Here is a 26,979-nt window from a genome sequence, read left to right on the forward strand (position 1 = left end):
TTTACCGACCACGTCTGCTTGAAGTTTGTTCCAAGCATCTACGACTCTTTCAGTAAAATAATATTTTCTCACGTTATTTCTAATCTTTCCCCCAACTAACCTCAGATTGTGCCCCCTTGTTCTTGGGTTCACTTTCCTATTAAAAACACTTCCCTCCTGAACCTTAATTAACCCTTTAACATATTTAAATGTTTCGATCATGTCCCCCCTTTTCCTTCTGTCCTCCAGACTAGACAGATTGAGTTCATGAAGTCTTTCCTGATAAGTTTTATGCTTAAGACCTTCCACCATTCTTGTAGCCCATCTTTGGACCCGTTCAATTTTGTCAATATCTTTTTGTAGGTGAGGTCTCCAGAACTGAACACAGTATTCCAAATGTGGTCTCACCAGCACTCTATATAAGGGGATCACAATCTCCCTCTTCCTGCTTGTTATACCTCTAGCTATGCAGCCAAGCATCCTACTTGCTTTTCCTACTGCCCGACCACACTGCTCACCCCTAAGTCCTTCTCTTCTGAAGTTTTTGCTAACACAGAACTGCCACAAGTCTTAAAGTTGTTAAGGTTGGAGACCCCTGGTCTAGACAATTCCTCTGATGACAATTACCAATGATATATCATTTTATAAAAATTATTGTATTTTTTGGAGTATAGGATGCATCGGAGTATAAGATGCACCTTATTTTGCGGGGAGGGAAATAGGGGAAAGAATCTGCTTACCTTAGTCTGGTCCACTACAGCTCATTAGGGCTGTTTAGGGCTTTAAACAAATCTTATTCAGAGAGAATAACAATGAAAGAGCTTGCAAGCCAGTAAGAGCTGGGTGCATCATTAGCAGCTGGTTAGGGCTGGAGAGAAACATTTGGAGCAAGTTAGAGCAATAAAAAAGCTACAAAGACAGGGTTTGGAAAACATTATTGACAGAGAGTAACAATGAAAGAGTTTGAAAACAGATAAGAGCTGGGAGCATCATTAGCAGCTGGTTAGGGCTGAAGAGAAACATTTGGAACAAGTTAGAGCAATGGAAAAATCCCTGCAAAGACTTAGGGCTTGGAAAACATTCTTTGCAAAGAGTAACAATGAAAGAACCTGCAAGGTAAAATCTGGGAAGATCGTTAGCACCTAGTTAGGGCTGGGTGGGGGGAAACTTCAAAAAAAGCTACATTCAGAGTATTATTATTATTATTATTATTATTATTATTATTATTATTACTATTATTATTTGGATTTGTATGCCGCCCCTCTCCGCAGACTCGGGGCGGCTAACAACAATGGTAAAACAACATATAACAATCCAATTTGATAAAACAACTAAAAACCCTTATTATAAAAAACCAAACATACACACAAACATACCATGCATAACTTGTAACAGCCTAGGGGGAAAGAATAACTTAACTCCCCCATGCCTGGCAACAAAGGTGGGTCTTAAGAAGTTTGCGAAAGACAAGGAGGGTGGGGGCCGTTCTAATCTCTGGAGGGAGCTGATTCCAGAGGGCCAGGGCCGCCACAGAGAAGGCTCTTCCCCTGGGGCCTGCCAAATGACATTGTTAGGTCGACGGGACCTGGAGAAGGCCAACTCTGTGGGACCTTATCAGCCGCTGGGATTCGTGCGGTAGAAGGCGGTTCCGGAGGTATTCTGGCCCAATGCCATGTAGGGCTTTAAAGGTCATGACCAACACTTTGAATTGTGATCGGAAACCGATTGGCAGCCAGTATAAGATGCACCTGAATTTTAGCCTCTTTTAGGGAGGAAAAAGGTGCATCTCATACTTCAAAAATAGGATATCGTTAAGGCTGGAATATAAGGAGAATTTCAATCCTTTCCCCACCACATATTTTCCCCTTGGTCCATCTGTATATTATAACTAGGTTTTTTAGCCCATTCAATCATACATTTTTCATTGGTTCTTCTGCTCCTATCTCAGCAAATGTTTATACAGTTTTGCCATAACACATTCATTGTGAGCACATCGTTCTTTTCAAACTCACTTACTTTGCTCAAAATCATATTTTTAAAAATCCACTTTAAACTTTTCTATGCATTTTACATAAGGAGAACATTGCCAAGTGCATCCTTGTGTTGTCAAACCTTCTCTTGCCTTTATTTCACAATCTCCTTGAGCGGATTTGAATACATCACAATAAGTTAACCATTAATGTCTACTTAACATTTCTCATCTATAAAACGCTTATAGGGCTGGAAGCCACAAAGGTGTTTTCGGGCAGAATCTCAATTTATATTTATTCCATATTCTAAGAATAGCCTGCCTGACATAATGATTTTTAAAATCTACACTTAGCTAAGGTTTATCGTACCATAAATCCATGCTTTCTTCATCTCATGACTTTCTAAGATCTAATAACCTTCCATTTCTTAACAACACCCAAAAAAACCCCAAATATGCCTAGGTATGCCCATGTTTCGCCATCACTCCGCAGTCTGCATTGGCTGCCGATCAATTTCCGGTCACAATTCAAAGTGTTGGTTATGACCTTTAAAGCCCTTCATGGCACCGGACCAGAATATCTCCGAGACCGCCTTCTGCCGCACGAATCCCAGCGACCGATTAGGTCTCACAGAGTGGGCCTTCTCCGGGTCCCGTCAACTAAACAATGTCGGTTGGCGGGCCCCAGGGGAAGAGCCTTCTCTGTGGCGGCCCCGGCCCTCCTTGTCTTCTGTAAACTACTGAAGACCCACTTATACCGCCAGGCATGGGGGATTTGAGACACCTTTCCCCCAAGCTTATTAGAACTGCCCCTACTCTCCCTGCCTTCCGTAAACTCCTTAAAACCCACCTTTGTCGTCAGGCATGGGGGAACTGAAACACTTCCCCCGGGCATGTACAATTTATGCATGGTATATTTGTGTGTGTGTTTGTTAGTAAAATGGGGTTCTTTTTAAATATTTTAAATTATATTTGGATTTGTTATGAATTGTTGTATCTTGCTGTGAGCCGCCCCGAGTCTGCGGAGAGGGGCGGCATACAAATCTAAACAATAAAATAAATAAATAAATAAAATAGTTGGCAGCAAAATATAGTTTCAAATCTGATAAACTCAATCCTGCTCTTACTTTCGCTTATTGTAATATCTAATATTTTACATCTGAATTTTTTTCTTTCTCTCGCTCTCTCTTGCTATAGAAATGTAGCTATATTCTTCTCCCATTGTTTAAGTGGCACATCAGTTGTCAAAACACATATTGTCTGAAACAAAATGGGGAAAAAAAAATTCTGGGAAAAACATTCCACTTAATCACAGAAGTTCTACCGAAAAATGACAATTGTAATTTCCTCATTGTGACATGTCTTTTAAAACTTCATTCCACATCTTAACGCCGTTATTATTTTGAAATAACCTACAATTCATATTTGTCAGAGTTTATGCCCAAATATTTTACCTTCTTCTCAATCTTAAAACCTGCCTGATTCCTCCCTTCTATTGGATCTCGTATTTTCGCATTTTATTTTTGCGAACGTGTTTTTTCTCTGTTGATTAATCTTGAAACCTGTTAGGGACCCAAATTCTTTTCATTTACTTCTCCAAAAAAATAAATAAATCCAATCCCCTTTAAACGGCCTGCCGAAATCAAGTCATGTGTAAACTCTGTCAGTTTGCATGACTTTTTTAAAAAATCCTTATTTCCATGATCCTCTTATTGTGTCGAATATCTCTTATTTAACATTTGGCATACAATATGGTTCCTTCCAGCAGAATTTTAGGATGGTCAAAAAAATAAATAAATATCATAGAAAGCAGGCAAAGTTTTTTTCAATCCTTCACGGCCACTACCTTCATTTTTGGACCATACCTTGCAGACACCCTGGGGTCATCTGTGATTCTTGCCTGTAACATACGCATGTGAGTTCTGACACGATGGGCGTACAGTGGTACCTCTACTTGTGAACTTAATTCGTTCCCTGACCAGGTTCTTAAGTAGAAAAGTTTGTAAGAAGAAGCCATTTTTCCCATAGGAATCCATGTAAAAGCAAATAATGTGTGTGGTTGGGGAAACCACAAGGAGGGTGGAGGCCCTGTTTCCTCCCAGGAGATTACTAGAGAGGCCCCACAGAGGCTTCTCCCCGCCTTTTCTGGCCCTGTTTCCTCCCAGGAGATTCCTAGAGAGGCCCAAGGAGGCTTCTCCCTGCCTTTTCCGGCCCTGTTTCCTCCCAGGAGATTCCTAGAGAGGCCCCACGGAGGCTTCTCCCCGCCTTTTCTGGCCCTGTTTCCTCCCAGGAGATTCCTAGAGAGGCCCCACGGAGGCTTCTCCCTGCCTTTTCCAGCCCTGTTTCCTCCCAGGAGATTCCTAGAGAGGCCCCACAGAGGCTTCTCCCTACCTTTTCCAGCCCTGTTTCCTCCCAGGAGATTCCTAGAGAGGCCCCATGGAGGCTTCTCCCTACCTTTTCCAGCCCTGTTTCCTCCCAGGAGATTCCCAGAGAGGCCCCACAGAGGCTTCTCCCTGCTTTTTCCAGTTACAATTTTGGAAGCTCGGGTTTGTAAGTGGAAAATGGTTCTTGAGAAGAGGCAAAAAAAAAATCTTGAACACCTGGTTCTTATCTAGAAAAGTTCATAAGTAGAGGCATTCTTAGGTAGAGGTACCATTGTACTTCCGAACCAGTAGGGAAAGTAAGAGAATCCGACTCCTGGTGTGTAAAGGATTTGACCCAAAAGTTGGAACAGGACTGCGAGTAAAGGATATTATTCTATAGATTCCATGTCACCTTATTCCCTAAATCACCATTATTGGCAGAGTAACAGGTATAATTAACACCTCTTGCATCGCTCGAGGCTTGCCAACATTCTGCTGTAGTTTTGTGGCAGAAGAACAATTGCCAATTTTAGCGTAGACTTGAACCCTGTTGGAGAAGGCAGGGGTGTCCCCAGACCAAGGAGGGCTGAAAGGAGTAAATACACATCTAAGTTTATTTATTAACATTTTTGGCAGAGAGAAACAGGCCTTCTGGGGAGAGGGAAAGACACCTGAGTCCATCTCAGCCGATAGGGCTCCAGGGAAGCATCTTTCCTGCTCAAATTAATTGGAACAATTAGAAGTATGGAAGAGAAAACGGAGTTGTCTCCCTGGTGTTTTTCACGCAATCCCAATCGTTTCCTCCCTTCCTGAAATTACATCCTGATTTTGCAGCCACCGTCGGTCACAAGCTTTGAGGAGGCTTCCAGCAGGCACAGTAGCTAAAATCAGAAAGGCTTGGGTCAGCAGGGGTTTGCAGGAATGCCTTTATAAGGTGCCTTGAATTATAAGGATGAAAGATGGAGCCTCGTTGTCTCTCCATTAAGATACTCATTGAGCTGGAGATAGCTGTCAGCCCTTCAGTGTGGGACAGCTCAGGAAAGAGATTCTACAAAAACAATGCTGGTGAACTCAGAATAGAATGGAATGGAATGGAATAGAATAGAATAGAATAGAATAGAATGTTATTGGCCAAGTGTGATTGGACACACAAGGAATTTGTCTTGGTGCATATGCTCTCAGCGTACATAAAATAAAATGTACATTTGTCAAGAATCATGTGGTACGACACTTAATGATTGTCATAGGGGTCAAATAAGCAATGAAGAAGCGATATTAATAAAAATCTTAGGATCTAAGCAACAAGTTACAGTCATACAGTCAACATGGGAGGAAATGGGTGATAGGAATGATGAGAAAAACTAGTAGAATAGAAGTGCAGATTTAGTAGAAAGTCTGACAGTGTTGAGGGAATTATTTGTTTAGTGGAGTGATGGCGTTCGGAAAAAAACTGTTCTTGTGTCTAGTTGTCTTGGTGTGCAGTGCTCTGTAGCAATGTTTTGAGGGTAGGAGTTGAAACAATTTGTGTCCAGGATGCGAGGGGTCAGTAAATATTTTCCTCGCCCTCTTTTTGACTCAAAATAACAGAGTGCAAAGGACCTTTTAGCCAACTCCCTGTTCAAGCAGGAGACCCTATAAATCAGGGGTGTTAAACTAAAGGCCCGGGGTCTGGATCCAGCCCATAGGCTGCTTACATCTGTCCTACATCTAGTAGTTTTTCCCCTCCCAGAACCAAGGGTGGACAGTCGATGTAATTTTTCGGAGGCAATACCCACAGCCATTCGGCCTTGTCAGGGTTAAGCCTGAACCTATTTACTTCCATCTGCTTCGCAGCCAAAGTAATTTCCTACCACAATTTTTAATGCAGTCAAAAAGATCTTATCAAATCACCTCGGTTACCTGCTTAGGCCTGACTGTTAAGGGAGCTGTCACAGAACAGGAATATTATTTACAGGATAATGTCATTTAGGGAGAGAAAGACTGGGGCCAGACTGGGAGGGGGGAGCAGGCAAGAAACGGATGAAGATCAGTCTAACATGCTGAGATCTCTGAGCTTCTCCCATTCATCTTGATGGCATGCCTTCCTGCAGGGTTAAGGGAGGGCTTACAATTTGGGGTGCAGAACACAGGCTTGTGGGGGGTGGGTGTAGTTCAGAATGACTTTGTGAGAAAGGAGCAAAAGATGGAACAGACCCTGGGGAGAGCAAAAAAAATTCTGGTTGTCAGGGTTCCAGAAAATACAGTGGTACCTCTACTTACGAACATAATTCGTTCCGTGACCAGGTTCTTAAGTAGAAAAGTTTGTGTAAGAAGAAGCAATTTTTCCCATAGGAATCAATGTAAAAGCAAATAATGCATTTGATTGGGGAAACCACAGGGAGGATGGAGGCCCTGTTTCCTCCCAGGAGATTCCTAGAAAGGCTCCACGGAGGCTTCTCCCCCTCCTTTTCTGGCCCTGTTTCCTCCCAGGAGATTCCTAGAGAGGCCCCGCAGAGGCTTCTCCCCGCCTTTTCCGGCCCTGTTTCCTCCCAGGAGATTCCTAGAGAGGCCCCGCAGAGGCTTCTCTCTGCAAGGAACTTTCAGCAAGAGAGGCGCTGCATCTTGAAGCCCTGGCAAAGCTGCCGGGGAAGGCCATCTCTGTCCCTCCTTCCCAGCCGCAGTGCAGAGGGATCAGAACAGGGTGGTGCTTCTAGAATCTGGACCTAAACATCCATCAAAGCAAGCTGCTCAATCAGATGATTGGGAAAGCTGGACAAATCCCAGTATTGTCGGCTAAATTATAAATAGAGTGGTATTTACCGTCCGGGGGGGGGAGGGAATCAACTGACAGGATTGTCAAAGTTACCCCTTCACTTCAAGGCATCGGACCTTGAACGCTGATTGGCATGACCAGCTATGGAGCACTAGGGGAGCTATCACCCCAAACATCTGGAAGGCATTAACTCTCCTTAATCTGGGGCCAGAAACATCAGGTGCCGTATATCTTCAAGCATGAACATTGGAAGGTTGTGCAAAAACTCGCTCTTTAAACCCTGCAGGAAATGTCACCCTGGCGCTTAGGAAAAAGGAGCGTAAGATGCCAGGATTGGAACCAGAATCCAGCATCAAGAGTAGACTTAAGTACGAGGGTCACCCAGAAAGTAATGCACCACATTTTTTTCTCCAATAATTATTTATTGAACACAATGAAAGTTACACACAAGAAAGAATTATGTTTCTTCTGCACTCCCTATTTTTCCACATGATCTCCATCCCGTTCTATGGCCTTCCTCCAACGAGACACAAGGGCGTGGATGCCCTGTCGGTACCACTCCTTGTTCTGGTCACAAAGCCATTTCTGCACTGTGCGAATCATCTCTAGTGGCCTCACCCGCTGTGCCCTGCTACTAACCGTACTTCTGTCGACTGCAGATTCTCCATAAACTGTACGCAAACATTTGTGAATGTTCCCAATAGTTTCTTTCTCTGCAGTGAGAAATTCAATGATGACACATTGCTTGTAACGTACATCACTTACAGAGGCCATTTCGAAACACTGCTGCAGCTACGCTATCTGTCTGAAGAAACACAAAATTTACATACCAACTTCTGACAAAAAAACCAGGTGCGGTTGGAACGGATGGAAAAAAGAGGAGGTTATGGAGTGCAGTGTTACTGGAAAACAAATTTAACAGATTCATGGAGTTGGAAGGGACCTTACAGGTCATCTAGTCCAACACCCCCACCTGCCCAAGCAGGAGACCCTACATCTGCACACATCTACAACTGGCAGAAATAGCCAACGCTCCAGAAGATAAGGTGCAAAATACAGAGGGATCTTGACAAACTTGAACAATGTGCGCTATCTAACAACATGAAATTCAATGGTGAAAAAAGTCCCTTCCACTCTGTTGTTGTTGTTGTTGTGATGATGATGATGCAATATAAGGTGATTTTTCCCCCCTGGTGTCTCCCTATCAGAAGAAGGCCTCCCACTTGCCCTCAATGCCAATCTTTATTCTTTGTTCAAAGGACATCTAAGAAACTCCTTCTCAGGAGACATCAGGGAAAAAAACCCACCAAAAATTGTGTCATCAGTGGGTTCCTACTAATGCGGTGCTCTTGACCACAGTGGTAGTAACCCACCACTGGTCGTAACTGTGAAAAACAGTAATCAGTCAGTCATTTTTTTTCATCATCGTCGTATCTTCGAATGGTAACTAAACAAACTTGTAAGTCGAGAACTGCTTGTACTGTACTTGATTAAGATGGTTCTTCTTCGTTAGCAAGTGGTGAGAATCTCGGTTTCACTTAAGGCAGCTTTTTTTTTCTTTTAACATTAGTTTAGTTTAGTTTATTTAGATTTGTATACCGCCCCTCTACGAAGACTCGGGGCGGCTAACAACAATAGAAAAACAATGTAACAAATCTAATATTAAAAAGTAATCTAAAAAAAACCAATTTAAGAGACCAATCATACCAACAAACATACCATGTATAAATTCTATAAGCCTAGGGGGAAGGGAGAAAAAATTTTCAATTCCCCCATGCCTGACAACAGAGGTGGGTTTTAAGGAGCTTGCGAAAGGCAAGGAGGGCGGGAGCAACTCTGATATCTGGGGGGAGCTGGTTCCAGAGGGTTGGGGCTGCCACATAGAAGGCTCTTCTCCTGGGTCCCGCCAAATGACATTGTTTAGTCAACGGGACCCGGAGAAGGTCAACTCTGTGGGACCTAACTGGTTGCTGGGATTCGTGCGGCAGGAGGTGGTCCCGGAGATATTCTGGTCCGGTGCCATGAAGGGCTGTATAGGTCATAACCAACACTTTGAATTGTGACCGGAAACTGATCGGCAACCAATGCAGACTGCGGAGTGTTGGAGTAACATGGGCATACCTTGGGAAGCCCATGATAGCTCTCGCAGCTGCATTCTGCACGATCTGAAGTTTCCGAACACTTTTCAAAGGTAGCCCCATGTAGAGAGCGTTACAGTAGTCGAACCTCGAGGTGATGTCCAACATTGGCTCAAGAGCAACATGTTTCTTCCTGATCCTTCCTTGGTCCTCCTCTTCCGACCATTCTGGATAGTGTTGGATAACTTCCCTCCCTTCTCCTCCTCCTCCTCTCCTCCTTCCCATCCAAGCCCCTTCCCCATCATTTGCAGGTGATCCGATCTTTTTGCCTTCTTTCTTCCACTCCTTTCTTCTCCCTTTCCACTGCCCCCTCCCTCCCTCCTTCCCTCCATCCCTTCCCAATTATCTTTCTCTTTCATCACCACTGGAGCTAGAAGTACAAAGTACCAATTAGCTGGTTTTCAACTTTAATTAGCTTGGAAGGTAGCGCAAATTAAATCCTATTATCATGTGTTCCGAAATCCGTTCCCAGCAAAACTCGGTTTTAAACACCACCACCACCCCAAGCATTGTCTGACTTTCCAGGTGAGGGGGGGGACAATTTGGCAACCTTGGGCCAATGTTACCCCTTTTTCTATTACCAAGCTGGGAAGCTGCCCATAATCGGCCCCGCAGATAGTAAAGAGCAATGAATTCTTAGATTCGCTCCCTCCTTCTTTTTAGATAGCTGTGCTGCTTCTATTACTGAGAATGAACCGATTAAGTTTTTCAAGTGCTAATACTGTATAAAACCTTAAGGTCTGAAAAGGTTAAGAGAGAGGCAGGAATCTACTCACTGCAAAGCTTTCTGGCTGCAAAACCCTTTTCGTCTTTCAATCTCAACAGCAGCCAGAAGCAGAATTTGTTTGGGGTCTTTTCTGCTTCCTAAATAAAGAAGTTCCCGGAATAAAGCGAGTGCTAAATTTCAGCTCCGAAAGCTTAAGGTTTTGATTGTGGAAGCTATATTTATTATCAACTCCGTTTAGGAAGAAATATAATAGCTTGTCTTCCTGCCCTGACTTCTCAAGGGGACTCCCTAGAATACAAAATGATTAAAACAATTGCATCCAATAAAAAAAACACCGAATACAATATCTCAGCCGCCGAATGTATGGAAAGTACAAGCAGCAGAAAACCAACCAACAGGGAAGGGAGCTATCATGTCTGTAAAAATGAAACTCTGGTTTTGATGCTGATCATGTTGATGAGGATGCCATGGTGTTCTGTCTGGGTCATTCCGGAAGCTGTAACCAACCCAAAAAGATAAGCCAGACACACCGGTAAAATTCAAATACAGTTTTATAATGTTCAAGAGAAACGAAGCTAACAGAAAATGTCCTTACAAAGCAGGAAAACACTGGAACTCCAAATATATACACGAAGGCAATTGTCCATGCATCAATATAGGATTCTTGCTGCCAAGACGAGGCTGTAGATAACAGACATACACCTCCCACGGGTCTTCAAGACTGCTGGGCCACAAGCCAGGAACAGAGAAGCAGAGAAACAATGCAGGTTACAGCAACTCCAAACTGATAACACTCCACATGGCTTCAAGAGCTTGCCTGCCTTATAAACCCTTCCCTGCTAATGAAGACCACACCCAAGCCCTGGTGTTCCTTATTCAATGCTGATAATATTTCTTCAATTGATCCTTCCTTTGATCTAGACATCTCTGTCGCATGTCAATGACAGCTTGTGCCTCGTCACCTAATGACTCCAAGCTACTGGCAGGGGAGAGACCCTCCCCGGGGCTCCCATGCTGTTCTTCCTCGTCACATTCCTGACTGTACTCTCCCCCGTCCGACTGCTCAGCCCCCTCCTCTTCGCTGTCAGCCTCCTCCGGGCATGGAGCCAGCAGAGACGCAGCTGGTCTTTGATCTGCCTCAGGCTGAACCACAACAATACGTTAGGGGTTGCCACTCCAGAAACTCTGGAGAAGGTGCAAAAAAGAGCAACCAAAATGATTAGGGGACTCGAAACCAAGACTTACGAAGAGAGATTGAGAGAACTGGGCATGGACAGCCTAGAAAAAAGAAGGTCTAGAGGGGACATGATAGCAGTTTACAGATACTTGAGGGGTTGCCACGGTGAGGAGGGGGTCTCTTTATTCCCCAGGGCACCAGAGGGCTGGACGAGGAACAATGGTTGGAAGCTGACCAAGGAGAGATTCAACCTGGAAATAAGGAAGAACTTCCTGACGGTCAGAGCGATCAACCAATGGAACTGCCTGCCAGGGGAGGTGGTGAACTCCCCAACTCTGGACACCTTCAAGAGGAGATTGGACTTCCATTTGGCTGGGGTGCTGTAGGGTTTCCTGCTCAGGCAGGGGGTTGGACTCGATGACCTAACGGTCCCTTTCAACTCTATTAATAAATAAATAAAAAATAAAATAAATAAATAAAGAAGTGGGGGTCAAGCTCTTCTCCAAAGCCCCTGAAGGCAAGACAAGAAGAAATACGTGGAAACTAACCAAGGAGAGTGTTAGAGTTCCATTTTTCAGAAGCTGCCCAACCCAAATAGGCCAGCCACAAACCAGGATACCAGGAACTAAAGTCTTTGCAGATAATTGAAGACAAACACAGCAGAAAGTAGAAACACAGAAACATGGAAGATTGACGGCAGAAAAAGACCTCATGGTCCATCTAGTCTGCCCTTATACTACTTCCTGTATTTTATCTTAGGATGGATCTATGTTTATCCCAGGCATGTTTAAATTCAGTTACTGTGGATTTACCAACCACGTCTGCTGGAAGTTTGTTCCAAGGATCTACTACTCTTTCAGTAAAATAATATTTTCTCATGTTGCTTCTGATCTTTCCCCCAACTAACCTCAGATTGTGTCCCCTTGTTCTTGTGTTCACTTTCCTATTAAAAACACTTCCCTCCTGGACCTTATTTAACCCTTTAACCTATTTAAATGTTTCGATCATGTCCCCCCTTTTCCTTCTGTCCTCCAGACTCTACAGATGGAGTTCATGAAGTCTTTCCTGATACGGTTTATGCTTAAGACCTTCCACCATTCTTGTAGCCCGTCTTTGGACCCCTTCAATTTTGTCAATATCTTTTTGTAGGTGAGGTCTCCAGAACTGAACACAGTATTGTTGCATTCCTTCCTTGAACCTGATCCTTCCAATCCACCTGCACCATACCAGGCCTCCTCCTAGCTGGCAGGAGAATGAGTGATGCAACCCTCAGACCCATTTCTCCTCCAACACCCTCCCTCCCTCCCATCCGCTGCAGCCAAGAAAGCTGTGTCATTCATGATGGAGACCTGGATGGCCCCATCCATCACCAGGGAGGCAGCTCTATTTTGTCGGAAAGACAAAAGAGACTTGCAGGGCCAGAAATATAAAACAAGTCTGCAAATACAGTAATGGTGGCAGTCTGGCGAGATGAAGATGTCCAGGTGGCAGGATCGGAGAGGGAAGGACTGAGGAGCGGTGTGTGACTAGTGTGCAGAACTCTTGAGATCTCAGAGAGAAATGTCAACATCTTAAACAGCCAAACAGACAAGTAGAGGAGGATGTCTATGGAGATTCTCAGTCATCCAGGTCATGGGAGTCTCAAAGGGGCTTTTTGGAAAGCAATTGGTCTTTCTTTCTTTCTTTCTTTCTTTCTTTCTTTCTTTCTTTCTTTCTTTTTTCCTTCCTACCTCCTCCTCTTCCTCCTCCTGCTTCTTCTTCTCCTCTTCTTTCTTCTTCTCCTCCTCCTTCTTCTCCTCCTCCTTCTTCTCCTCCTCCTTCTTCTCCTCCTCCTTCTCCTCCTCCTCCTCCTCCTTCTCCTCCTCCTCCTTCTCCTCCTCCTTCTTCTCCTCCTTCTTCTTCTTAACAACAACAAGTTAGAAGGGACCTTGGAGGTCTTCTAAGCCAACCCCCTGCTTAGGCAGGAAACCCTACACTACTTCAGACCGATAGTTATCCAACATCTGCTGAAAAACTTCCAGTGTTGGGGCATTCACAACTTCTGGAGGCAAGCTGTTCCATGGATTAATTGTTCTGTCAGCAAATTTCTCCTTCTTCTTTTCCTTCTTCTTCTTCTTCCTCCTCCTCTTCTTTTTTCCCCTCCTCTTCCTCCTCCTCCTCCTCCTTTTTTTTCCAGGAGGCAAGCTGTTCCATTTATTAATCATTTTCACGACAGCAGCTATGAATGTATTTATAGTTCTCAATAGTTTTGCTGTCCGTTAATTTAACAGATTGTTTTACGTCACGTGGCACAAGTTGCCTAGAATCAACAAACAAATAAATGAATAAATCTTGCTAATATGTCCATTGGGTATTATTAAATATCAAGCAGCCCAACCTTAAAAAAATGGGGCTTTTCTTTTTTTAATTTTTTTTAAAAAAAGATTTTTATTGAAAGCTTTTAAAAATCCAAGAAGCTTCTTCTGTTCCTCCCCAGCCTCCATAGGCTTCCCTGGAGCCTGGGGAGACAAAAGTGCCCTCCCATGTCCCCCCCAGAAGCCAAAAACGCCCTACCAGGCCCTCCATGTGAGCCAGAAATCAACTGGCAGGCGTACACATGCACTCTGGAGCTGAGCTAGGGCAACGGCTCATGTGCCAGCAGATATAGTCTGGGTGCCACCTGTGCTTAGACCATTCTTCTTGAACGGTCCTTCTGCAGAGAGGTTTCCAGAATTAGATTCAGTCCCATGAAATTATCCTATGGGTCTTAGGAAGTTCTAGACCCACAACCAGTCAGGATTAGACCATTGGAATCAGCATGTTAGTAATTCAGAGACTTACTGTCAAAGAGATCCATCTCCTACCTGGATGTCATCATGGATTTTGGCATGCATATCTTCCACAATCAAAGTACAATCTGTTCTTAAACTGCTTATCAAAAGCCAAAATTGGTACAATAATAGACTCATATGCAGAGAGGAATGAACAATATTCCTCCCTTCCTTCCCTCCCTTCTTCCTTCCTTGTTTCTTCCTCCCTCCCTCCATTGCCTTCCTTCTTTTATCTCTCCTTCCTTCCCTCCCTCCTTCCTTCCTTCTTCCTTCCTTCCTCCCTCTACTGCCTTTCTTCTTCTATCTCTCCTTCCTTTCTTCTTTTCTTCTTTCCTTCCTTCCTTCCTCTATTGCCTTCCTTCCTTTCTACCCCCACTGCCTTCCTTCTTCTATCTCTCCTTTCTTCTTTCCTTCCCTCCCTCCCTCCTTTAGTAGATTGCAATACTTACATCAATGAAAAGTTAAACCCATATACTCCTCTTAGCACCTGTAGAATATTTAAACGGAGAAGATAAGCAATGTAATTACATGATTAAAGGAAGCATATTTCTATTAACCATCATAATTCATTTCTTCTTCTTTGGTGTTACAGAGAAGCCGTTGCCCCAGAATGCTCTAGGAGGCATTTTGGGAATCCTGGGCGTGGTGATTGCTGCCGTTTTCATCATTGGTGGGGTTGCTACCATCTTCGTCATCTACAAAAGACAGCAGGCAAATCGGTCAGACACTGAAAATGACCTGTGAGTACCACCATCTCCATGTAACAACTGTTTCGTTGATCATTCTTTAAGATGATAAATAACAGATAGGTAACAGTAGTTAAATATACATTTGTATGGGAATTCCTGGGGTTGAAGGACTCCGTTTGGCATTCAAGATGTACTGAACAGGAGCAATTCAGGAACTGCAGCAATTCAGGAATGATTTGAACAAGATGCATAGGCACATACAGCATCACCTCTGAGTACCCTTTAAAGCAGCCGCTTCATTTTTCCCCCCAGATTGCATGCAGTTGTCCTCTAAAAATTTCAATGTGTTCCTTGGAAAAAGATGCAGCTGTTTTAAAAAGTTGCATATAGGAACCATAGGCAACACATGATGACTGCAATTAGAATTACAATAGCACAAACTTGGAAAAAAGAAGAAACGCCATCAGAAAGAGAAATGATAAAAAAAAATATACGACTGTGCAGAAATGGACAGGTTAACCCCAAAACTTAAAAATAAAGAAGAATCAAAATATTATGAAATTTGGAGAAAAAATTATGACTGGGTCGAGACAAGGAAAAAAATGGTTGTAAATAAACTAGATGTTCTTAAAATCAATCCGAGACACAAAATTAAGATCAAATCAATCTGACTTTAGATTAATTGTATGATAGAACAAATGTTTGACAACCGCTGATGCCATAAGCTGTATATTGAGATCAAAAGAAAAAAGAACTGTGAGGCTAACAGTTCAACGGGGAGGGAGGGGGAACTAGGGGCAGCTCTGTATAAGGTATTTTTAGAATTTAAGTACAACAACTACACAAATAACAATTATACTGTGAAATAATTATACTGTGAAAGCCCTACATGGCATTGGACCAGAATACCTCTGGAACTGCCTGCTACTGCACGAACCACAGCAGCCGATAAGGTCCCACAGAGTTGGCCTTCTCCAGGTCCCGTCGACTAAACAATGTCGTCTGGCGGGCCCCAGGGGAAGAGCCTTCTCTGTGGCGGCCCCAGCCCTCTGGAATCAACTCCCCCCGGAGATTAGAACTGCTCCCACCCTCCTTGTCTTCCATAACCTACTTAAGACCCACCTATACCGCCAGGCATGGGGGATTTGAGACACCTTTCCCCCAGGCTTATTATAATTTATGTTTGGTATGTATGTGCTGTTTGGTTTTTAATTATGAAAGGGTTTTTAGTTTTTTTAAAAAATATTAGATTTGTGCCTGTATAATACTGTTTTTATCGTGTTGTGAGCCGCCCCGAGTCTTCGGAGAGGGGCGGCATACAAATCTAATAAATTATTATTATTATTATTATTATTATTATTATTATTATTATTATTATTAAATGATACAATATGTACAACGCTATATGCCTGCTCTTTTTAATCCTTGTATTATAATATCAAAAATAAAAAATAAAAAATATATAAAAATAAAAAAGGAACCATAGGCACAATTCAATATGCTCTGAAAGACTTTGGGGAGAATATATCCAGACTATTGTAGCTAGGTTGATTGCAAGAGAATTGTCCATGGTGCTGAAGATCCAATTTCATGCTCAAAGTCCACAGCTACTTCATATAGGAGGATGCAATCTGATAATAAGAACATAAGAACGTAAGAAGAACCATGCTGAATCGGGCCAAAGCCCATTGAGTCCAGCATTCTGTGTCCCACAGTGGCCCACCAATTGTCCATGGGGATCTTGAGCAGAAAGAGAAGGCAAAACCCTCCCTTTCCCTTGACCCCCAACACATGGGATCCAAGGGAACCCTGCCTGACTCAACCAATATAGAGGCAGCATCTGGACATCCGTTTCAATACACGTGGCATCCATGAATCTGTCTAATCCTGCCTTGAAGCTATCCAGGCTGACAGCTGTCACAACCTCTTCCAGAAATGAATTCCATAAAGCAATGAGTGAAGAAATATTTCCCTTGATTTGTCCCCACTTTCTTACCTATGAGCTTTAGGGAGGGCCCCCTCATCCTAGTATTGTGTGATAGAGAAAAGGATTTTTCTCTATCCACCTTTTCTATCCCATGCATCATTTTATACACTTCAATCAAGTCACCTACTGTCTTTCAAGGCTGAAGAGACCAAGGCATTGCAATCTGGTTTCGTAAGGGAGGTGCTCCATTTCCTTGATAATGTTATCTCTTGCTAGGGAGATGTATTTGAGCTCCACTTTGTCTCTTCGGAGACTTGTTAGCAAACTGGAGAGCTGAACATCTTTCTTCCTGAAAAATCTCAATCTCTCTCTCTCTCCAACACTCATTCCATGCATTACTTTTATGTTCATTTCTTCCAGAATTGCATCATTCCTTCTGAGCCATTTTCACTTTAATGTCTTCAGACATAACCATTCATTAAAAAAAAAAAATGGGGAGAATTTCCCCCCCTTTATTTTGAAAAAAAAAAATACTAGGTTAGGAATGAAAAGTCAAGCAATCAAACTGAAATTCTATTTCTGGCAGTGGTTCATTTCCTGTTGGCCACACATAATGGTTCAAACTGTGATTTGTGCGCTGGGTAAGCGCACAAAATGTTTTCATTCAAAATTAACTTGGGCAAAAGTCATTTTGGCTTGGAGCTAGGATTCCTCCTGCTGTCGCAGTTCAGGGATTGGAAGGGATGAGGTGAGGCCTTAGCCTTCTTATGCAAGAGCCTGCAAAATTTTGGAGAACTTGAATTAAATTGCTGAAATCTCACCAGATTTTATAGACTTTTAATGGCATTGAATATGAAATGGTAAAGATTTTAATGGTCTTGAATGTGGAGTTATCCAGACCGTCTCTTGGACACCAAAGTTAATTGACCGGAATGGTTTGAGTCCTGTCAACCTGCAAATTCAAGGTGTTGAATATGTCAAGGTGATGATTTAAGAGCTGATTAACTGATGCAATGAGGGAAATGAGTTTTTGGCTATTATCCCTTTAAGAACCTGCATAATAAGAGGAGGCCCTGCTGGCATGTTGGTTCGTTTATTCAGTTTCTTCCCTGCTGTAATTGCTGTTTGTTTAGATACTGCTTGTAGCATGTGTATGTATAGTATTCCTATATTCTTATTGTAGATTTTCAAAAAACACTATTTGATACAAACTACTGTTGGCTGTACTTGTTTCTGGACTGATACATATGATAGGCCTGTGCACACTCTAACAGGTTATGATTTCTAAAGCTCTTTATGGTTATTTGGGGAACTGTATCACCCCAATGGGAGTGGTCCCACATGGTCCAGCAGAAGGGGTATGCTGAGGACCATGATAGCCAAAGTGCTTCAGAACTTCTCCTGTGGCCCAAGGGAAGAGCCTCTTATGCTGTGACCCATGACCTCTCTAACAGGGTGCCCCTCAAGGTGAGATCTTCCCCTCACCCTCTTAGCTATGCCAATTGGCCTGGGATCCCTATAGGGTCATCCCATTTTGGAAGCAGGAAGTAGATTAGAAAAAGACCTCGCCTCTAACCCATATATGCATTGAGACCTTATCTAGTTTTTGCTTAATATTGTTATAATTCTTTAAAAAAATAATTTTATTGAAGTTTAAACATTAAAAAAGTAATACACAAAAATACATAAACAAACATTAACACAAACACATCTAAAAAACAAAGAAAATAAAAAAGTGAAAAAGAATATTAAAATTAAGACATTTCAGTCCACTAAATACATTTTTGGGTTTTTTTATGGCAAATACAGTTGATATAGAATAATTTGTTGCGGTTATATATATATACATTTGTTATGTTTTTACCCCTTATTTTAATCAGTATTACAATATTTCAACTAATTCAAATCCTCTATTTCGATATGTACCTTTAACATATTATTTTAATAATCCTAATTTTCTTGTGTTTATAACTAATATATTATTATAGTGTAGTTTTACTTTTCTTTCCTTCTTTCTAACCATTCATAAAATGAATTCCAAATCTTATAGTATTCTGAGTTATCTTTGTTTCTTAATTTTAATGTCAACATAATGTCAATATCGTTATAGTTCTTAATATTAGATGTTTTCATGTTCTCATTGTTTCTTTACAATGTTTTTATGTTGTTATAACCTGCCAGGGTCTCTTCCACAACGAGAGGGGCTACATGTCCCGTAAATATAATAAATAAGTGAATTAATAAAAAATAAAGTACTCTCTCTCCAACTGGCTATTCTCTTTTCTCTAGGATAGACCTCCCTTCTTCTCAGAAACCTGCTTCTCTGCCCCTGGACCAGAACCAAGAAGAGAAAAGCCAACTGACTGCTGAGAATGTCCAGGTATCTTTGGCCATTCATAGGACTTCCCACCAATTTATTGATTCTATACTACCCACCCTATATAGCAGTGTTTCCCAACCTTGGCAACTTGAAGATATTTGGACTTCAACTCCCAGAATTCCCCAGCCAGCGAACACTGGCTGGGGAATTCTGGGAGTTGAAGTCCAAATATCTTCAAGTTGCCAAGGTTGGGAAACACTGCTATATAGGGAGTATCTTGATTGGGTATCCAAACATTTATTTCCCAGCATTGTGCCTTAAACTCAGCCCACTAGCCATTTCTAGAATGAGTCTTCACATCTGGCTATTAACCATACAGCTGATCAGGGTGGCACAGTGGTTAGATTGGCTCCTTCAGCTAACTGCTAGCTGTAGTTCAGCAGTTCAAATCTCACCACCGGCTCAATGTTGACTCGGCCTTCCATCCTTCTAAGGTGGGTCAAATGAGGACCCAGATTGTTGGGGGCAATATGCTGATTCTATAAACCGCTTAGAGAGGGCTGTAAAAACACTGTGGAGCGGTATATAAATGCTATTGTTATCACCCTGGGTTGGAGGTTATCAAGCCTGCATTCAAGACACAAGTGCTGGCCTGTGTTCTGTCGGGCTCTCTGGTAGAATCCTCCCAAAAATTCACAGGTACAAATTTCAGACACACACACGTTTGAACATTCAAAACAATGTTCTTTATAATGAAAAATTCACTTAAACCAAGCCCTCTTTTGGTATAGCAAAGAGCACTGGTCTCCAAACAAACTGGTAATTTGTACAAGTCCCTTATCAGTTCTGTAATACTTAGCTTGCAGCTGTGAGGTAATTCACAGTCCTTCTTCTTCCACAAAGTGAAACACACTTTGCCCTGGTTTAGTTTCCAAGCGGGGGAAAATCAGCACACAAAAGGTCAAAGTCAGTAAAGCAGTCACGAAACACAACCATCAGATAATCCTCCACAATGGCCAAACCCACAGGCTGCTCTTTATAGCAGCCTCACTAATGACCACAGCCCCACCCAACCACAGGTGGCCTCATTTTCTTTGATAATAATCTCTCAGTTGTTGCTGCCTATGCATCGCTCTCCGCATGCGTGGCTGTATCATTAACTCTTGTTCTGAATCTAAGGAGGAGCGAGATAATTGATCTCCTTCTGAGCTGTCTGCCACACTCTCCTCCTCCCTGTCACTCATGTCTTCTTGGTCAGAGGAGCCTTCATCAGCAGATTCCACCGGGGGTAAAACAGGCCTGCAGCACGTGGATGTCTCGCCCACATCCACAGTCCTTGGGGCAGGAGCTGGGCCAGAGCTAACCACAACAGAAGGTAGTAAGATGGACGTTTGAAATAAACAGCCTCCATTCCCCCCATTATTTACTCCTCAGCCTCACCATTATTTTCTGTGACTTAATGGATTTATGGGAAGGTTTCCTGATACCAAGTTGGGCTATTTGTCTCTTTAAATCAATACTGACTTCTCTGGTTAGCCGCAGTTCTCTTCTTTTTTAATTGCTAAGAACTGAATTGGGGCATACAAAGCATGGGTCCAAGCATGGAACTTTATCCGATCGTAATTCCTGGAACAATTTCTTCATCTTCCATAAAGACGAGCCCAGAGTTGTCTTTCTTATCTCACCCTGATTATCTGGGGTCTTTAAAGTTCTCAGACTTTCCTAGGTGACCACACTACAAGACATTGATACTCTAGGAAAAGTGCAGAAGAGAGCAACCAGAATGATAAAGGGACTTGAAACTAAAACATACGTGGAAAGGTTGCAGGAATTGGGCATGTCCAAGGTGAGATTCCACCTGGAAACAAGGAGGAACTTTCTGACTGTGGCAGCGATCAACCAATGGAAAGCTTGCCTGCAGAGGTGGTGAATGCTCCAACACTAGTGACCTTCAAGAAAAGACTGGACTAGCATGATATAGGGTTTCCTGCACCAGCAGGGGCTTGGACTAGATGACCTGCAAGGTCCCTTCCAACTCTAATAATAAATAAATAAACTTTTATGAAAATTAAAATAGAAACTGCCCTATAAGGAAAGTTTTTGCAAATGTTATTTCTTGTGCATCTGTAAAAGGGGAATGTTCCTATTTGACCAGATGATCAGGTACATTGACTACAACAGTATGTAGGAATGATATGGGTGCCTAGGCAAAGAGATGCTGCCAAGAAATAGTCCAGTAAGAGATAGCACAGCCCTTAGGCTCAGAAATAGGGGGTGTTGGAAGTGGAATGACTGATGATGTTACCTAGTTTGGTAACGAAATGTTTGCAAGGAAACAATCAAGCTCAGAAAGCACCAGGGACCCCATAGTCATCCCCGCCCTTCTCCTCCTCTTCCTCCTCCTCCTCCTTCACCTCCCAGCAAACCCCACTCCTTTCTAGCACTGATGACGTTACCTAGTTTGGTAATGAAATGTCTGCAAGAAAACATCCCAGCTCAGACAGCCCCAAGAACTCCACAGTTGATCCTAAACTCCAAATATTTGCATCCTACCACTTAATGCAATGGCCTAATTCCCTTTGAGAAATATAGTGCGATAGTCTCTCCATCAAACTAAATAACCAACTAAATCTGAGCCAGCAATGTGCAGCAGCGGCTAAAAAGGCCAACACTATCCTAAACTTCATCAACAGGGGGATACACAGGGAAGTATTAATACCACTCTATAACGCCCTGGTCAGACCACATCTGGAGTACTGCTTTCAGTTCTGGTCACCACACTTCAAAAGGGACATAGAAACTCTGGAGAAGGTGCAGGAAAGAGCAACCAACATGATTAGGGGACTAGAAACCAAGACTTATGAAGAGAGGTTGCAGGAACTGGGCATGGATAGCCTAGAGATAAAAAGGGCCGGGGGGGGGGGGGGTGACATGATAGCAGTCTACAGGTACTTGAGGGGTTGCTACACAGAGAGGAGGGGATCAGGCTGTTTTCCAGGGCACCAGAGGGCCAGACGAGGAGCAATGGTTGGAAGCTGACCAAGGAGAGATTCAACCTAGAAATAAGGAAGAACTTCCTGACGGTCAGCACAGGTTGTGAACTCCCCAACTCTGGACATTTTCAAGAGGAGATTGGACTGTCATTTGGCTGGGCTGTAGGATTTCCTGCTTAGGCAGGGGGTTGGACTTGATGACCTGCAAGGTCCCTTTTGACTCTAATAATAAATAAACAAACAAACAAAACTATCTTGGAGAACAGTTTTCCCCTTGGGCTAAGACTGATGCTCTTGAACCCTCCCTACTGCCTCAACTGCAGGTTGTGCACCTGGATAACATGAAGGAACAAGAGGAAGAGGTCCAGAAGACATCGTCCCAGCCACCTTATTATGACATGGCGGCTACTGAGTCTACTCCCAACACTGACAAGTTGGTAAGGACAAGTTTCGCCTTGATGTCCATCCATGTTAGTCTTCATTCTAGGCCAACGATGGGGAACCAATGGCATGTATGCCACAGGTGGCACGCAATGGGTAGCCCTATGTCAGCTCCAGCATGCCGGAAAAGGCAGGGAGAAGTCTCTGTAGGGCCTCTCTAGGAATCACCTGGGGGGAAACAGGACTAGAAAAGGCAGGGAGAAGCCTCTGTGGGGCCTCTCTAGGAATCTCCTAAGAGGAAACAGGGCCAGAAAAGGCAGGGATAAGTCTCTTTGGGGCCTCTCTAGGAATCACCTGGGGGGAAACAGGGCCAGAAAAGGCAGGGAGAAGTCTCTGTAAGGCCTCTCTAGGAATCACCTGGGGGGAAACAGGACTAGAAAAGGCAGGGAGAAGTCTCTTTGGGGCCTCTCTAGGAATCTCCTAAGAGGAAACAGGGCCAGAAAAGGCAGGGATAAGTCTCTTTGGGGCCTCTCTAGGAATCTCCTAAGAGGAAACAGGGCCGGAAAAGGCAGGGTGAAGTCTCTTTGTGGCCTCTCTAGGAATCCCCTGGGAGGAAACAGGGCCTCCACCCTCCCTGAGGTTTCCCCAATCGCACACATTATTTGCTTTTACATTGATTCCCATGGGAAAAACTGCTGGTCACGGAACGAATTAAGTTCGTAAGTAGAGGTACCACTGTACTGGTGTGTTCCTCTAAAGACTTTATATTCCATCCAGAGTCCCCCAGTGGATCTGAATGTCTGATCAGCCCTTTGTGGATTTGAGGGAGGAAAAAAATGCCACACACACAAGGGCTTTGCAGATAATCTTCTGTGAGAACATCTGAAAGAGCTTCAGAAACTTCAGCTGCGTCCTTTTGATGATCCCCCAAAGTGATTCTGGGCTTTCGGTTGGGTTGAGCCCCAAGGTTTCGATTGGTTTGCATCAGGGCCCCAGGCAAGAAGGCGACGTTGAGAAAGGAACAGCAGCAGGGAACTTTGCACGTACGTTAGCAAAAGCTACGTTGAGTCTAGCAGCCGAGATCTGAGATGCTTCCTGAAGGCAAGGAGGGATATAGAAGGGGCAGGTTGAGTAAAAAATGTTTCTTACCCCAAGTCTTCCTGGGTGGGTTACACTACAACTTCAGCTTCGCCCGTTCCAAACCAGACGTTGCCTCAGTCGTATTTCCCAGGTCATTCTGGAAAAGAAGCTATCCGAGTTTGTTGCAGAAAATTAACTCCAGACAGCACACACAGGCAGACTGATGAGGCAGGGTTGGTTTAAATAAGGAGCTTCTTTATATCCAAGAATAAATAAATACAGTGATACCTCATCTTACAAACGTCTCGTCATACAAACTTTTCAAGATACAAACCCGGGGTTTAAGATTTTTTTGCCTCTTCTTACAAACTATTTTCACCTTACAAACCTAATGCTGCCGCTGGGATGCCCCACCTCCCATTGCCAGTGAAGCACCCATTTTTGCGCTGCTGGGATTCCCCTGAGGCTTCCCTCCATGGGAAGCCCCAACTCCGGACTTGTCTGTCTTTGCGATGCTGCAGCGGAATCCCAGCAGGGGAGTCCCAGCATTGCAAAAATGAGTGCTTTGCTGGCAACGGAAGTTCGGAGGTGGAGTTTCCCAGCGAGGGGAGCCTCAGTGAAATTGCAGCATTGCAAAAACACAGAGGTCCGGAGGTGGGGTTTCCCATGGAGGGGAGCCTCAGAAGAATCCCAGCAGCGCAAAAACAGGCGCTTCGGCTGGCAAAAGAGGTGAATTTTGGGCTCGCACGCATTAATCGCTTTTCCATTGATTCCTATGGGAAACATTGTTTCGTCTTACAAACTTTTCACCTTAAGAACCTCGTCCCGGAACCAACTAAGTTTGTAAGACAAGGTATCACTGTATCTAACAAATAAATAAATAAGTAAAATCACAGCCCTATATTATTTCAGACAAATAGTTGCCCAGTCTCTCTTTTGAAAACCTTCAGTGATGGAGCAGACCCAACTTCTGAAGGCAAGCTATTCCATTGATTAATTGGTTGTTTTATTCTATCAGAGTTGTAGCTACTCCATCACTGGAAGTTTTCAAGGAAAAATTGGCTGCAAAGTAGAAAGAAGAAAAAATGTATATGTTTGATAATCTTGATTTTCTGTTGGAAATCATTTACTGGGATAGAAAAGGAGGGATAGAAAAGGTAGATAGAGAAAAAATTCTTTTCTCCATCACACAATACTAGGACAAGGAGACCCTCCCTAAAGCTCATAGGTAAGAATGTGAGGACAAATCAAGGGAAATATTTCTTCACCCAGAGGGCCCTTGGTTGATGGGATTCACTTCCAGAAGAGGACGTGACAGCTGTCAGCCTGAATATCTTCAAGGCAGGATTAGACAGATTAATGGATGCCAAGTGTATCATTGGTGGTTATTGAAACGGATGTCCAAGTGCCACCTCTATGTTGGTTGCGGCAGGCAGGGTTCCCTTGGATCCCATGTGTTGGGGGTCAAGGGAAAGGGAGGGTTTTGCCTTCTCTTTCTGCTCAAGATCCCCCTGAACAATTGGTGGGCCACTGTGTGACACAGAATGCTGGACTCGATGGGCTTTGGCCTGATTCAGCAGGGCTCTTCTTAGGTTCTTAGGTTCTACTGGTTTTTTTTATGTTGGAGAAAATAAAAATTTTATTGACTCACGCTTTGCATAGAGAGTTAGACTAGAAGACATCTAGGCTTCCTTCCAGCTCCATAATCCTATGATTCTGTGGCTTCAGCCTCAGTTTCCTTTACTGGTTGCTCTAGGGCAGTGTTTCCCAACCTTGGCAACTTGAAGATATCTGGACCTCAACTCCCAGAATTCCCCAGCCAGGGATTTATGGGAGTTAAAGTCCAAATATCTTCAAGTTGCCAAGGTTGGGAAACACTGCTCCAGGCAGTTTGAACTCTTCACTCTTCTCAGTTACCAAAACCTTCACCTGATGAATTTCTACTTTCCTTTGATCTAGCCAAGCCATATGGTCAAACTGGGCCCATCTGTATTATTTGGAAGAAATGCTGGAACTTTAGGTGTCGAAAAGAAATTCTCATTACTTTTTCTGCCAGTCAGGCGTTAGGACATATTTTTTTTCTATATGGTGACATAGTTTCCACTGAATCGCATGCCATTCCTTTGCTCATCAAGCCATGGAAGAAAAGCACTCAGCTTTGGCATGTAACAGGGAACCGGGCCTCGGATACGGGACTTGGAGGCAGGCAATTACTGGCCAAATCAGTCCGTCTCACCACGGGCTTCAAAGTGCTTGTTCTGAAGCCACGAAATCTCTTTGAATGGCTTCCCTGCAGCTGGGCAGTTGCTGCAAACCGTTTGAAAAAGGGAGGGAGGATGGGGAGGCTTCTGTACCGGAGCGCCTTCAAAATAATCTCTGACAGCCAAAAGATTTAGACGGACCCGCGGGTGAAAAGGGATGGAGGCAGAAGGTTTAGTCAAAATAAGAAGGAATACAACAGAAAGAGAGAGACAGAGAGAGACAGAGAGAGAGAAAGAGAGAGAGAGACAGGGAGAGACAGAGACACAGAGAGAGACAGAGAGAGAGAAAGAGAGAGAGAGACAGGGAGAGACAGAGACAGAGAGAGAGAGAAAGAGAGAGAGAGACAGGGAGAGACAGAGACACAGAGAGAAAGAGAGAGAGAGACAGGGAGAGAGAGACAGAGAGAGAGAAAGAGAGAAAGAGACAGGGAGAGACAGAGGTAGAGAGAGAGAGAAAGAGACAGAGACACGAGAGAGAGAGAGGAAGAGAGAGAAACAAAGAGAGAAAGAGAGAGAAGAGATTCAGAGAAACTGGCAGACAGACAGAGACACACACAGAGAGAGTGAGAGACAGAGAGAGATGGAGACAAAGGGACAGAATCAGAGAGAGAGACAGAGTCAGAGAAAGACAGAGAGACAGAGACATATAGACACAGAGAGAGAGAGACAGAGACAGAGAGAGAGAGAGAGACTCCCAAGTTCCTTCTCCCATGCTCTCTTGCTATGATTTCCTCCTTGATTTTGTGATGGGTGTGTATCGACCAAGCTTCAGTGTTTCCCTCTTGGGTGGCTGGGGAATAAGCAAGCCAGCTGAGAAAACATTTGGCTGCCGAAAATCAGAGGAAGGTCTCCCAGTAGACAGAAAAGCAGACAAAAACAGCATCCTGAAGATTGCAAAGGCATTTGTACACGAGAAGGAACCCGACTCATTAATTGTGCTGCTCGGAGATTCAAATCCTCAGAGCAATGTTTCTTTTGAGCTTGTTTTGATCATTTTCTCACTGTCGTCTTCATTTCCCTCTCTGTCTTGATTCTCTGCCATTTGACTGTCGTCTCCTCCTGTCTTCCTTTCCTCCTTCTCCGGCATGATCCCCTGGTGTCTCACGTTGCTACCTTTTCCCACCTCCATATCTCTTCATATTTCTCCCCCCTTCCTTCCTTCCTTCCTTCTTTCCTTCCTTCCTCTACTGCCTTCCTTCCTTCCTTCCTTCCTTCCTTCTTTCCTTCCTCTACTGCCTTCCTTCCTTCCTTCCTTCCTTCTTTCCTTCCTCTACTGCCTTCCTTCCTTCCTCTACTGCCTTCCTTCCTCTACTGCCTTCCTTCCTCTACTGCCTTCCTTCCTTCTTTCCTTCCTCTACTGCCTTCCTTCCTTTCTTACTTCACTTTCTTCCTTCTTCTATCTGTGCTTCCTTC

At 43.6% G+C, this 26,979-nt stretch overlaps 1 protein-coding gene across 1 annotated transcript in view; it reads left to right on the plus strand.

The window, feature by feature from the left end:
* Nucleotides 1–26,979, plus strand: part of NECTIN1 (nectin cell adhesion molecule 1) — a 207,571-nt gene that overhangs the window by 161,215 nt on the left and 19,377 nt on the right. The window contains exons 6-8 of the mRNA XM_070765956.1: nucleotides 14,508–14,655; nucleotides 18,821–18,911; nucleotides 22,168–22,281. Coding sequence (XP_070622057.1) covers nucleotides 14,508–14,655; nucleotides 18,821–18,911; nucleotides 22,168–22,281 — 353 coding nt within the window. The remainder of the gene's footprint in view (nucleotides 1–14,507; nucleotides 14,656–18,820; nucleotides 18,912–22,167; nucleotides 22,282–26,979) is intronic.

The sequence above is a fragment of the Erythrolamprus reginae genome, chromosome 12 (assembly GCF_031021105.1).
Source record: "Erythrolamprus reginae isolate rEryReg1 chromosome 12, rEryReg1.hap1, whole genome shotgun sequence".
Classification (NCBI taxonomy): domain Eukaryota; kingdom Metazoa; phylum Chordata; class Lepidosauria; order Squamata; family Dipsadidae; genus Erythrolamprus; species Erythrolamprus reginae.